General features: G+C 35.0%; 1 protein-coding gene across 2 annotated transcripts in view; it reads right to left on the reverse strand.

Annotated features, from left to right (window-relative positions):
- CNTN5 (contactin 5) overlaps positions 1 to 14,478 on the reverse strand; it is a gene marked incomplete at both ends in the record, with an annotated part of 369,931 nt that overhangs the window by 223,056 nt on the left and 132,397 nt on the right. For both annotated transcript variants that reach the window (XM_080353816.1, XM_080353815.1), the window contains one exon: positions 14,284 to 14,459. In XM_080353816.1, coding sequence (XP_080209942.1) covers positions 14,284 to 14,459 — 176 coding nt within the window. The remainder of the gene's footprint in view (positions 1 to 14,283; positions 14,460 to 14,478) is intronic.

Below are 14,478 nucleotides of genomic sequence, written 5' to 3' on the forward strand. Positions count from 1 at the left end.
ACTTTAGAAGATAATATATGACTGTTTTGAAAATGAATGATAGGGGGCCTGTAGGAAAGATGCAGACGGGCCTTTATCAGGAAGTATAGTGATAGGATAAGGGGTAACGGTTTTAAATTGAAAGAGGGTAGATTTAAATTAGATATTAGAAAGAAATTCTTTACTGTGAGGGTAGTGAGACACTGGAACTGATTGCCTAAAGACGTTGTGGACACTCCCTTCATTGAAATGTTCAAGGCCAGGTTGGATGGGGCTGCAAGAAACCTGATCTAGTGGAAGTGAGGGTTGGAACCCTTTAAAATATGCAATTTTAATTATTCTTATTACCTCAGTTCATAGGATCATAAGTATCTCAGGTTGAAAGGTACCCATAAGGAGTCCCACTCCCAGATTTTATTTAAATTTATTTCAGTAAACATTTTATATAAATCAGGTAGGGTACCTGTGATGCTATGAAAGTAAAAATTTGAATTTCATTACCTTTCCTTCCAGCTTGAACAAATTTTATTTATGCTTTAGATCTATGCTGCTTAAAAATACTCAGTTGAGTTTACACCCAAAGAACGTGAAAAAAAATTTTTAAACTATTTTACTGTCTTTGTAATGCATGTTTATTTTCATGTTATTGATCTGATGCAAAGTTCATTTAAAACAGTCAGAGAAAACACAGGTTTTAGGTCTGGATATTTTTTCCATTGTCTCTGCTTTTTTCTGGTTGCTTTTTCACTGCTCTGTTTTGTGTAAATATTTTCCGTGGGAAAAAAATATATGTACATGCTATGGTCACACATTTAGGAACATATATGAAAGAAGAGCCATGAAGATGATGAACGGGGCGGAGCATCTCCCGTATGAGGAAAGACTGAGGGAGCTGGGTCTCTTTAGCTTGGAGAAGAAGAGACTGAGGGGTGACCTCATTAACGTCTACAAATATGTAAAGGGTGAGCATCACGAGGATGGAGCCAGGATCTTCTCGGTGGCAACCAATGATAGGACAACGAGCAATGGGTACAAACGGGAACACAGGAGGTTCCACTTAAATATGAGAAGAAACTTCTCAGTGGGGGTAATAGAACACTGAAACAGGCTGCCCAGGGGGTTGTTGAGTCTCCTTCTCTGGAGACATTCAAAACCTGGCTGGACACCTTCCTGTGTAACCTCATCTGGGTGTTCCTGCTCCATCAGGGGGATTGGACTGTATGATCTTTTGAGGTCCTTTCCAATCCCTAACATTCTGTGATTCTGTGAAGAGCAAACGAGCCTCTGGGCTGCAAGTCTCACTTTAGGTCTAGGTGACTAGGCATAATGTACATACCTTTGTATGGAGGAATGATTGTAAGGATGATTTCTTGGCTGTGGATCAGATATTTTAAGGAGAAGCTGTATGGAAGAGTTTGGGATGGAAGAGTGACAGGGTTTAGACATAACAGCACTGCAACAGTGGCAGTTGCACTACAACTTAATCTGTGGCTTCACTTTCCTCATCAGATATTACTTTCTTGTAGCTCCACTGTAACAGAAAAGTAAAGACTTCAAAGTGACATAGCTTTAGGTACAAATAGTTATTATATAGGCATTTAGTTATTATAAAGGCATTTAAATTTCGGTATTCTAAGTGTTTTTTAATTTTGGAAATCTATAAGTAAAAAAATATGTTGTAAGAACCATTTTACAGTTAAAAAATAGTATTTTAGACTTTTTGTTTTGCTAATGCTGAGTCAAGTTTTACCTTGTCGAAACACATATTACATACACATGTGAATTCCATCTAATATCTTTAGCATAATACAAAGCCAAACTTGAAGTACTCAAAATGATGTGGTAAAAGTATTTTTACTTCACTATAATAGAATTTCCTTAAGCAAGATTCTCAAAACTGTTTGACATCATTTAAATACAATCTTTTGTTGGTATTTATGTATGTATTGCTTTGGAATTTTGTCATGAAAGAAACAATAAAGAAGAGCATATTTATATTAATCACTCTGTACATTTCAGAGAACTTTGACCAAAATATGCAGCAAACGTCTTTGTCCTGAATGCCATCCAAGTGACTTGGAGTGAACTGCTGGTGATTGTGTTCTGCAGAATAAAGTACTTAAAGGATTGGCTCCTCTGTTGAGATTGTCAAAAAGCAATCTCAAATTGAGAATACTTAGTGTCTTTTGTTCAGCTAGCTATGATTTTCTTACCAATATTCCAGTCCAACTTTAACAGTCACTGACAAGATTTTATCTATGAAGTTTCCACTTTTTTTTCTTTTTTTTTTTAGCAGATAAGATTTTAATGAGGTAACAACATTAATTAAAAATTAAAAGATGTGCTACTTCCAAGTATCACATTAGTGCACACTACCAGACCTTATATAACCAATATTAAAACAAAGAAAGAAAAATCTTAAACCAGTTCTTATCCATATTTGTGGTTTGTTGTGACTAGTGATGATCATAAATTAAGTTTTTCTATATTTGTTATGCTCCAGTTTAGATGGAGCAATAACCTTTCATTTATAAACTGTGAAGGACAGGAAACAGTGAAGTCAGTAGCAGAGTAGAATGGCCATGGAATTCAAAGGATGTGGCTGAAAATAGACTGTCTTAAAATCTCAAAATCTTGCAGTCACCAACCAAAACACAGGTTAATAGCTGTTATACATGAGGAGTGAGGGACATGGTTGAGACTTCACAGGAAAGAAAATGCTGATAAATGGCAAGTATTTAAGTAGAAATCCCTTTCCAGGCAGAAATTTATCCAAGGAGCACTTGTTTTATTACACTGTATTCTGCAGTAATGAATTAATAATTTAAAAGAGAAAGTACCAGCTACTGAATTATCGGTAGAGTTTCCTATTCAATGTACTGTTACAGTTTGCCGTTCAAAGCCTTGACCCACTTTGCTTATGACAGCTAATGGAGTAGCAATTTAAGCTATTTATCCTGAAGACAGATACATTTTTTCTAATTAAAAAATAAAATCCTTTCTGCCAATGTCAAGAAATCAATCCATTATTATTGGCACAACAAGCAGCAACTACTGTGATTAAGATGGCAAACACTTTCCATTAGAAGATCCTGTTTCAGTTACTCTGTTTTGGTTAAAAATAACTAAATGTTAATTTACCCTCCTAAGGATGCAGAAGGTCATGGATGGAAAAAAGCATGCTGTAGAAGGTACTGAATAGAGACAGAGAAAACAACTGAGTTTAGGAGCCTGGAAGTGGGAAACGTGAGATAGAGGAACTGCAGGCAGTGAAACAAAATGAACACATGGAGACTAAAAAACATCTAGGAAGATGTGACTATACATGTTAGTCAGATGCTTTTTTAAGTAAGGAAATCACAAATAGAATCAGAGGCCTAATTGATAACAGGAGAGAGATCAGAAACCAGATGCAGGATTGACATATGACTGATACAGAGGCTGAGAAAAAGATTGGTGGGAGTGATGAATGGGAAAGTGATCAGTTCTGGCTCTGCTAAGCACTTGAGAAACACAGCTCCTCGTGAGCTAATGCACAGTTCCCCAAATTACTGGGTATTTTACATTAATCTCTCATGTCTCAGTTTTCCATTTATAAAAAGGAGATAGTAATAACTACTCACTTCACAGGAACATTTTAAAAATAAATGTATTAATGTTCATGAACCACTTGGATACTGTAATGATGAACACCATAAAAAGCTTCTGAGGAAATTAATTTTGTCATCAGAATAGGTTTTGAACAGTCTGAATTAATGAAGGTTGGGGGCTGTGCACTGAACAATAGAAAATAGAACTCTGTTCAGTATGTGAGCAGTATTTGTTCTGTGTTTTTTTTCCTGTGAGTATAGGGGGTCCAATGTAAACAACAACAACAACAAGATTGTATGACAAATCTGTATTGTAGGACTCTTGCATACAAGGCAAAATTCAGACTGCATACAGACTGATAAATTCCTCATCTCTTAGCTTGGATGTTTGACCTTGTAACTCTAATAAAATTCAGTGTAATATTTAATGTGTAGTTAGACACACAGTGTATAAGTTTCTGATTTAACACATTGTCTTTTAATTAGTATGGTGTACGGAGTAGGTAGGTGGGTGGGCACAGGATTTGCATATTTATAGAATCCTGAGGGCATTTTTAATATATTTCCATGCTTGATGAGATATAAGGATAAAACCTAATTAAAGGTGTGTTTGGTGCGGGTTGTGGGTTTTTGTTTGTTTGTTTGTTTGTTTTCTTTATTGGTTAGTATTGTGTGTGTGTTTGTAATGGAAACAGGTTACAATATGTTTTACAGAGAGGATTTGCTCTTTTTTTGTTGTTTTTTCATATGCACCGTGTTATATGAAACCAACTTCTGATTTCTGACTTTTAAAACCAGTATAAAAGGAATTATATACTTCTAAGTCCTGGTGTGTGCATGTAACACACCTACCCAATCTCACTGAAGAAGATAATGTTTGAGGACCTGTCTATTATAATCACAAGATGTTTTTTAACATTACTTGACATTTTCATTACATGGTGGTCATCAGAGGATGCTTTTGCTGTTATCATTGTCACTGATGAGAACTTATTTTTGGAGCTTGTTTTGATTTTCTCCTCATAATAATTACAAGAAATATTATTCAAAATGATAGTGATATCATGTTCATGATGTTGACTGCAAAACATTACAAATAAAAGATATAATTATTACAGTTGAGAACACAACTTCTACATCGGCAATATTTCCCATCTTTGCAGCTTTAGATAATTTAAATAATTTTACCTTTGTGCTCTGAAGATTGGTGAAAATATAGGGAAAAACAAAGGACAAATTGGTCCTGAAACTGCACACTGTTCTGAAGTTATACCATTGAAGTACTAAATTTCTTTAATAGATCTCATGGATGTTTTAAGTTCTTAGCTTTTATCAACTAGTATGTTTTAACTGTGGCCTTACTTTTACCATTCTTGTCTTCTCCCATCCCCAAACTGAAAGCAGCATATCTTTCTGTTTCTGATATCTCATGCTTCATATGGAATCAGATGTATGAGATACTCTGTCGTTACAGAAAATCAAAGAAAGGCAACCATTGAATTTGAGATCACATGTAGATTAACTTTAATTCTAGCCCATCATTCCTCGTTCTTCTCTTGTTGATTTTTATTAACCTAGCCAAAATGCTTATCTGCATTTCTTTTAATTTACTTTGTCAGTCTAACTCAGCTTGACTTCTGCTAATTATCACTTTATCCATATGTTTTACAACCTTCCAGATGTTGTTTTCTTTGATGATCAATCTCCTTCATTCATTGTAGGCTTTTCTTAAACTTAATACCTCCTCTGTAGTGTTATTAGCTCAGCTAGAACTCAACTCTTTTCTATAAGATTTCCCCTCCGAGTTCCAAAAGTATTATGAAAACTGATGCCACTGCTGTTATATTCAGTGCTGTTCCTGAGCAGTCAGCTTGAATGCCCTGTCCACTTCTGCCTTCTTCCCTCCCAGCCTTGTGCTGCTCTCTCCCTTGTGCTATCACAAGTACCTGTGTGTAGTACCTTGGCCTTTGTGAGAAGAATAATAAACTGTCAGGCAGGTTTATTTCTCAGTTGGATCAGAAGCCTGATCTGCTCTTGGGAAAGCCAAGATTGTACTGAGGGCAGGGATGCCACGGTACCACTACAAATGCCATGCAAGAAATTTCAAGTCAAACTACACCTTTAATTTGAAAGAAGGTAGAGTACTGCTCACCACAGTCTGTAGCACCTGGAAGGCTGTAAGTAGAGAGATGACATGATAATTGCTAAAAGTCAATCTGAGTTAGGACTTGGAAAGGAAATTTAGAAAGTGTTGGCTGGTCTTGGCACAGAATTCTCATTCAACCTTTTGAAATTTCTCCTATTTAGTAATGCTGCTCTTAATTATTGTCATCTATATTTAAATGCCAAGACTAATGGTTCATTAGCATGATAGATTAAATTGGGAAAGATAGGCAAGGAGGTTATAGGCAGATTAAACACCAGCCTTTCAGTCCTGCAGAGAAATGCACAATGCTAAAATGAGAAGTCAGTAGATATACTATACATCTCTAAATGATTGCTATAATTACCTTTCAGACTGTGTCTCCCTACATGACTGATTTCTATTAATGCTTCCACAGAACACAAAATATAAAATGTATTGTTTAAAGCACATTTTCAGAGTTAAAGATTGAGGAGAACTTAAACCTCAAAATACTTTTTTGGCATCAAAACTTATGTAGCAATAAATGAACTTGAAGAGATTAATAAATCTCATTTCCATTTGAATACTTTGAAATAATCATAACTTTTTTGGTGTTTGATGGATATAAGAATCAATGAGTTTGAAGTTATGCCTATGTGCAATTTAAATGGAATAAGATAATAAAAGCTGCTCAATGGAGTACATCCAGAATTGATACCCTTTTCTGAAGCTGGTAACTTACAACAAGAATCACATTTGCACTGTATTGATGTATAATCCCTAATTAGGGATCTGACCTCAACATTTCAAGCTGCTTTCATTCTAATACTACCATACAAAAGAATAAACGCTTCTGGATTGCTACTTTAGAGCTTCCTGAGTTTTGGCTATCAGAATTGTCAAAACGCCCCTCCCAGGCTGAGGTAATATGTGATTTCATAGTCAAAGGGATGAAATGAAGGAATGATTTAGTTGTTTGCAAGGACACACACAGAGTAACCAGCTTCTTTCAAGTGAACAAAGAAAGTCTAATACTTTTGCTTTACAGAATGTCTCTTGAACACAATGTTGGTTAGTATGGTCTTCTCATGTTCCTACATATCACCCTACAGAAAGACTTAATGCATAGCTTAGATTCTTCAGACTTTATCTCCTCTCTTAAGACATTTCATAGTTTTCTTCACATAGTAAAATCATGCAATTAGATTATTTCATACAACTCTGGCATGTCTGATACATATATTAAAGATGCAGTGTATGCATTCCCCTTAGTATGCTGAAGACTCTCTATTCAACATACTCAGACTTAGTCTATACTAGTATAGTGAAAAGTATCAAGAAATTCTCTCTTTCACTGGACTTTCATCGCAGACACTGTCACAGTATTAGAAGTGTCCACAAGATTCTTTGGTGGGACAACAGCCTTCTCCAAGACAATTTTGATCACATTTTGCATGTCAGTAGGAAGGAGCATAAGTAGCTGAGGGATCTGGGGGTGTTTAGCCTGGAGAAAAGGAGGCTGAGAGGACACCATCTTAGTCTATCTACCAAGGTAGGTCTACTACCTAGAAGGAGGTTGTGGCAAAGTGGGCGGTGGTCTCTTCTCCCGAGTAACAAGACATAGGATGAGAGGAAATGGCCTCAGATTGTGCCCGGGGGAGGTTTAGATGGGATATGAGGAAAAATTTCTTCATGGAAGGAGCTGTCAGGCATTGGAACAGGATGCCCAGGGAAGTGGTGGAGTCACCATCACTGGAGGTGTTTAAAAGACTTCTAGATGAAGTTATTAGGGACATGGTTTAGTGTCAGTGTCATGTTAATGATTGGACTTGATCTTGAGGGTCTCTTCCATCCAAAAAGATTCTATTATTCTATTATATGATTCTATGACTAGGGGTCATTTCCAAAAGACCGTTTAGAAGTACTCTGTGTCTTGAAAGACAAAAGAGTTCAGAACCATGACTGCAGACCTTTCCATATGATTTGTTCTCAGTGCTAGGGAGTGTTTAATTTACTAGCATAAGCACAGAAACCCTTTATGAACTGTCAAGATACTGACTCAAGGCAGCACAGGGAAGATAAAAGAGAGTATACTCACACTCCTCTTGTATTCAAGGAAAGAAAACATTTGCTTTGTAGACAGGAAAGAATTTGGTTTCTTCTGCTCTTTAAGTGATCCAATAGTGGGGAAAGTCAGTTGGTCTTTAAATAATTATGTAGCAATGGAAAAATAGAAACTTGCTGCAATTCTCAGAGACCTTCAAAAGCAGAACTAAAGGGACAGAAATACAAACAGCAAGTCTACCAGAGCTCTCAGCTGGTCTTACACTATTATAGACAAGTCACTGTAGACAGGGTCAGGAGACCATTTCTGAAGACATGCTGTGTGCTTTGTGTGGAAAGGGAGTTCCAGGAGACAAGGTGCATATATTTTTCCCCAAAGCTTTCAGTGAATATTGCTCCTGAGTACAGTTGAACTACCATAAGGTTTACTGCCTGGCAATAATCATTAATGGCCTGTTGGGAAATTAGAACAATGGATAAATACTAATTATTATTGTCATTCTTGTCAGAAAGAGTGGATGCTGTCTTCACAGTTTTAGGTGACCTCTCAAGTGCCATTTTTTATGTTTCTCCACAATTCCTTTTGGACTTGGCTGATAGATTCATGTATGTAAAGGAAGGTCAAAGGCACTTTTTCAACAAAGGTTCACCATAGCCACAATGATGAACCCAGATCTTTTCCAACAGGAAACATTCTTCGAGAACTGCTGGATAAAAGGAGTTGTAATGACTTCTTATGTTTTTAAGGCATGAAGTTCATTATTCTAAGCTATTTATTCACTTTAAGAAAGAAAGGATCAAGAAATGAATGACAGAAGGCTTAATTAAACCTATTATATGTCAGTCAACATGACATTATAGTATAAAAAAAATCCAGACTGTTTAACTCTTGCTTTAGAAATTCTCATGTTTAACAGAAACAAAGAGTTTAAGCATATGTTTAATTTTAAGCATGTACATCAATCCATCAACTTCAGAAACATTATGTAAATACTTTAAGATTAAATACTTTTTTAGACTATGGACCAAGTTCTCAGCACCTTGCACCATTGAACTTAGTTGCATAAACTGAATGTTTTTGTCAACAACAAAGTATCACTACAGCTAAAATTAAAATAACTTGGTTTTCCAGAGTTGAAATTAAACAAAAAGTTCTAATTTATCTCAAAGCTTTGTGGTTTTTTGTGATTTTTATGGGAAAAAATACATATATTTCAGTTTAAAGTGCTGACTCATCAAAATAAATGGCTAGATTTTCAGAATTGCAAAGTCAATGTTCTATATTCTGGAATTAACATGAGAAATCAAGGTTTTTCTCATGTCTATAGGGTTGTGATTAAATCAGCTGTTCAGAAGTAAATACTAGGAAATCACAGAATCACAGATCATGAAGTAAACCAAACAAAATGTACAGGGACCATTATGGCAAGAAAGAAAACATGGATGATTACGCATATATTCTTAGGAGCTGAAGTTGCTAACAGGTTGTCAGGGAAAAAAAAAAAAAAAAGAAATTTAAGAAGCCAGTGAAAATGAGACTAATAAAACTGCAGTAAGAATCTCCATAAATGACAAGTTATTTCCCCCTACCACATCCTTATTATTATTATCCCAGGTTGGAAATATGAAAGGTTTAATAATCCACAGATAGAGCAAATCAATTTTGTTTCATGACCTAATGGAACAATGACAAAGAAATATACAAAATATATCCACTGTTATAACCAAAGTTGTAGCACACTATTCCAAAGGGAGGCTGTGGAACCCAGCACAAAAATATGTGGTTGCTGTGTAGTAAGGCAGGTAGATTTAGTCGATCTGTAATCTCTGTATTTTTTCCAAATTCCCATCAGGTTCAAGTCAGTTATGCTTTCTTAGCTCATGTACAGATCCTGAAAGTAGCTAGCACTGAGAAATTAATATTAAACTTCAGTTTTTAAATCCTTCATTTAGGTTGCACAAATTTCTAACAACAGAAATGAGAGAAGAGAGCGAAGTAAAGCCATCTAATGTATGTGTGCTTACTTTGTAAGATAAGTCATAAAACTTGTACACTTTATTATCAAGTTTCATATCCTCAAAACACTTTTGGTGCCATGAATTTCTTTAAAATTACTAGGTGTTCAACAAAACCTGGTTTCTTCTTGCAGTAGCAACTATAAGTTTGCTATGGTGGTTTTCTTTGGCTGATGCTCTTGCCTTCACATATAGACATTTTTTCCTAATGCAGTAAAAACATAAGCTATAATAACTATCTTTCACTTTTCTATTTCCATTGATTGCAGAATCTTTAAAGATGTGTTTGTGATTTGAACAACTCTTCCATAGAGTTAGCCACACCCAGAGCTACCAAAATCATTAATGTTAAGATGGGCTAAAGGAATTCAGTAATTATTCCTCTAATGCTCTTGCATTTTAATGAGATGATTAGAATCTCATTAAGAAAACAATATACTTTGTGTATGAACTATTCCTGATGATTATGAAGTATAAATGACACTTGAAGCTGTAGCAAACTGATAGCTTTATATCTTTTCAAGAACCTGCTAGGAGCAAACTTCTAAAATGTGACTTTAAACATATAATTTTTGTGATCAGGAATCCTGATTTCCTTGTCATTTTGTCAGTGTTATCATGGGGCTTTACTTTCCCAATTTTTCTGCATAAAATTATCTTGAAGACAAAAAAATTCCTATCAAATATTTGCTTTTATTGAAAATTATATTTCTTCTTGATTTCTGTTAGACAAAGGGATTTTGTTCTCTTTTTTGCTTACTTTCTTAAAAATAGTATAACTTTGGGCATGAGAGACCATAGGAAATACAAAGAACAGAAAAAAAAAGATTAGAAGTTTTATATCTTTGAGCAGACCTTTAACTGCACATAACTGATCTTTCCACTTTACTCCAGAAAAATAACCAGTGATACGGGAGGCTATTTCAATGGTATCTCTCTAAACATGTATAAAATGTTTAAAATGTATAAAACGTCATTTTATATCTCTCAAATACAAAGACATCATGTAATTATTTCAAAGTCTTATTTTAATTATGCACACATATGCAAGTGATATAGTACATGAACACTTATATTTGTAATACATCACCAGTGCTGAACTACATGATAACAACCATAGAAACTGAGCTTTTGGCCATGTAATTGAGAGAAAACTAAGAGCCAAAGCAATAAATGTGCTCTTGTTTTTCAAGTTTCATGATATTCTGCGTAGGCACATTACAGCACACGCTTTTTCCTGTAAGACAGTGTCAAAGGCTTTGTTTAATGGTCCCTGTTGTTTCCTTTTGAGCCGTATTGCCATTGCTCTCTTTAATTAGAAGAACAGCTCTTCAAGCTGCAAAGACATAGCTATTTTCCACAGCAGTACAAACCATGCCTTCAGGCAAGTCCATTAACTTAATTTTAAGATTTTTCTGTTAAAATGGTAAGTTTCTAGGCTTCTGGAATCCATGGCTTTTAGTGAAAAAAGGGAAACTGAATGCCATTATGTGTAGCTCTGTATCTCTTAATCAGAAATGTCTTGGTTTATCCTTGGGATTATAAATTACCCTTCAAGCCATTAGAGCCAAGTAAAATTGCAGGGCACCAATTACTTTAATTACTTTAAGGTTAGGACCTTTCCTTACAAAAATCTTTCTCAATGCTTTATTTTCCACCTTAGTGAACATAATCAGAGACATACAAGTCTGCTGTTAACAAGCAATATTATAAAATATCCTACTTCAACTATACTGAAATTTTACAGTATTTCATCACAAGCATGACATTTTTCAAATTCTTATATTTACTTCAGGGTAATGTAAGCTAATCTTCGTCTAGTCCATCTCTAGCTATCTATATAATGCTTTAGTGCTCAGCACCAATTACTGAGTAAACACAGTTTAATCTAAAGACCATTTAATTGTATACTACCTCACCCAACGTGGTTCTCAGGTAAACAATTAATTTAAAAACAAGAAAAAGAGTTACTAATGAATGATAAGGTATATATTACTTGGTTGAAATATCCTAATATGGAAAATTTCATTATTTATTTCACAAAGATTGTGATTACATATAGAAGTATTTCTAGATATGAAGAGGTCTCCAAAATGTTAGTTTTAAATCATAAAATGATCCTTCATGCTGTAAAGATCTTCCCTTTAGGCACCTGAAAAATATATTTCAGGCTTCTAAAGGAAATAAAGAGTATTAGCACTTGGGAAACCAGTTAAAACTTTTTATCAACCAAGATATCAGGATGAAAGTATTCCATTCTTTACTTCAAGAAAATCTATCTGAACTTTATAGTCAAATTCAAGACAGTGTCTTAGATATTTTAAAGCTGAAATCATAATAAAAATCTTTATTTTAAATTTCCTAAAACATTCCTGCGATATAAGCTTCTGACAGATTACTATGAGATTACAGTGTGATGACACCAGTTTCCACAGGGAGTTGCTGCATGATGCAACTATTGTTTCAACAGGAACACATCAGCCATTTAAGATGAGGGATTTGAAGAAGCATTAAATCAAGAGCAGAAGAGAGTGTCATGCTACAAAGATGTTGAACTACAAATACACATTGAACATGAAATTGTTCTTGTGAAGGAGTTGCTCAAGAATTTCTAAAAGAACTTCAACCAGTTATGACTCCATCCTTTTTCAAAGATTTCTCTGTGTTTATAACAGCCTCTTCTCTCTCACAAGTTCTACAGCATTGTCTGCTACACCTCAGCTCTTCCAGCCAGTATTCCTCCATTAGCCTTGCCTGAGAAACATTCATTACAATTCCCAAACAAATACTTTAATGAACAGAAATCACATTCAAGTGATTGTAATAGAACAGCTTTGATACCTGCAAAAGCAGGGGTGCAAGCTAATAATAATATAAAATTCAATAAAAAATAAAAAATAAACTCACCAAAACAAACTATTTTTGTTTTTGTTTTTGTTTTTGTTTTCCCTACAACCTTATCAATTGATTTTATTGGAGGAGATAATATTTTAACTGGAAGTACATGGTCTCCTGGATGAACTGTGGATGTAGCTATTGAAACTCATAGGCTTTCTTTTGATGGAACTCCAGCTCTCACTTTCTCTGTTTTTCTTTTTAGTTGCAAGTCAAGCCACCACCTGTTAGCCATGCTCCTGAAATGGGAACAGAAATCTGAGGTACAGAGCCCTGGAACTGTCTATATTTACCAGTTGTTAGGTTCTCTAACTAAGTGATTTCATTTATGATAGTTTTCTTGTCTAAAAGATAAAATGTAACAGAATTTACTTAGAGCTATGTTTAAGACTGAGGTCCAATAATACTATAATAAGACCACTGTTGCAATATTCAGAATTTTAAACATACTGCCCTGGGATGAGGAAACTTTGTAAAAGTCAGTATTGCTCCCAAGTCAGAAGTAGGTGGATAGTGCCATGATCTTGCTAACAAATACCTTGACAGGATTTGCAGCAGATAATAGAACACTTGGCTAAACCAATAGATCTGAGAGGTCTGACTTTACCAGGGAGGAGTGGATTAAGGGAGAATCTCAGACCCCACACTAACCCTGCTGAGTTCTCCATACACAAGATGTGTTAGAAGACATGCAAGTAGGCAACTTATCCTTAACCCCACTGTTTTCCTGTTGTGGCTATACAAGATCTACCTCATTTTTCATGGTACTTTCCTATTTTTAGCAGGATCTGAGAAATTAGGTTGGTGTTTGTTTTGCATCCCTGCCCCTTAAAAACCTTCATGGTAGGATTACTTACATAAAGCACTAAAAAGGTGTTGATTGCCTTCCTGTAAAGTGTTAAAGGGAGGTCAGGGTTGGAGGTAGAATATCTGAAATTCTGGACTCATATTTTCTGAAAACATGTTTGAAAAAGAGCATGGTCCAGTTAGACCATAGTACTTAAGCAGGATCATGAATGGTTGACAGCTTCTGGAAAGAATGTTGTAGTGAATGATTTCAAAAGCTATGACATTTTCAGTTTCCATTAACAACTACAAAAAAATTTCAATCTCATAATGTATGAATGTGTGCATGTTGTGTATGCATAAACATAGACATAAACCATGTATATTCATATACACATATGCATACAAAACTATATTCACACACATAGTTATAGCTGCAGACTATCCTACAGATATAGAGGCAGTTTATCCCACTCTACTCCAAAGTTTACAGCTATTTCTCAGATAGTATGGTGAAATGATACATGTTTCAGGAAACTAGCATTGACTGAAATATATCGTTGTGGAGTATTCAAGTATGTCAATAAAGAATAGCACTTGGGATCATGTACTAGAGTTATTTTCCCTGATAGTTGGTTCTATTTTAAAAGTGAAAAGTCCATGGAAAACCACTGTTTCCCACTAAGCATTTTATTTCTAATTTTGAGATCTTACCCCAACAACATCAGTGGACAGTATAACTTGTATAGCGTATAGAAATTACAGTTAAGAACCCCATTGAGCAATGTAAAGATCTGATTTATCCATGTTAAAAAAAATGTTACTCACATGCAAACTGAAGAACAGCCTCTCTGCTTAAAATAGTGCCAAACATGTTGCTGGTTAAACACTGATACTGTCCAGAATCCTTCATTTCACTAGGGTCTTTGATGATCAAACTTCCTTCTATTAAACTGAAGCGATAATCACTTTCAATGTCAATTTCAGTTCCATTTCGAAGCCACCTTAGGAAACAAGAAAGAA

The sequence above is a fragment of the Nesoenas mayeri genome, assembly GCF_963082525.1.
Source record: "Nesoenas mayeri genome assembly, chromosome: 1".
Lineage (NCBI taxonomy): Eukaryota > Metazoa > Chordata > Aves > Columbiformes > Columbidae > Nesoenas > Nesoenas mayeri.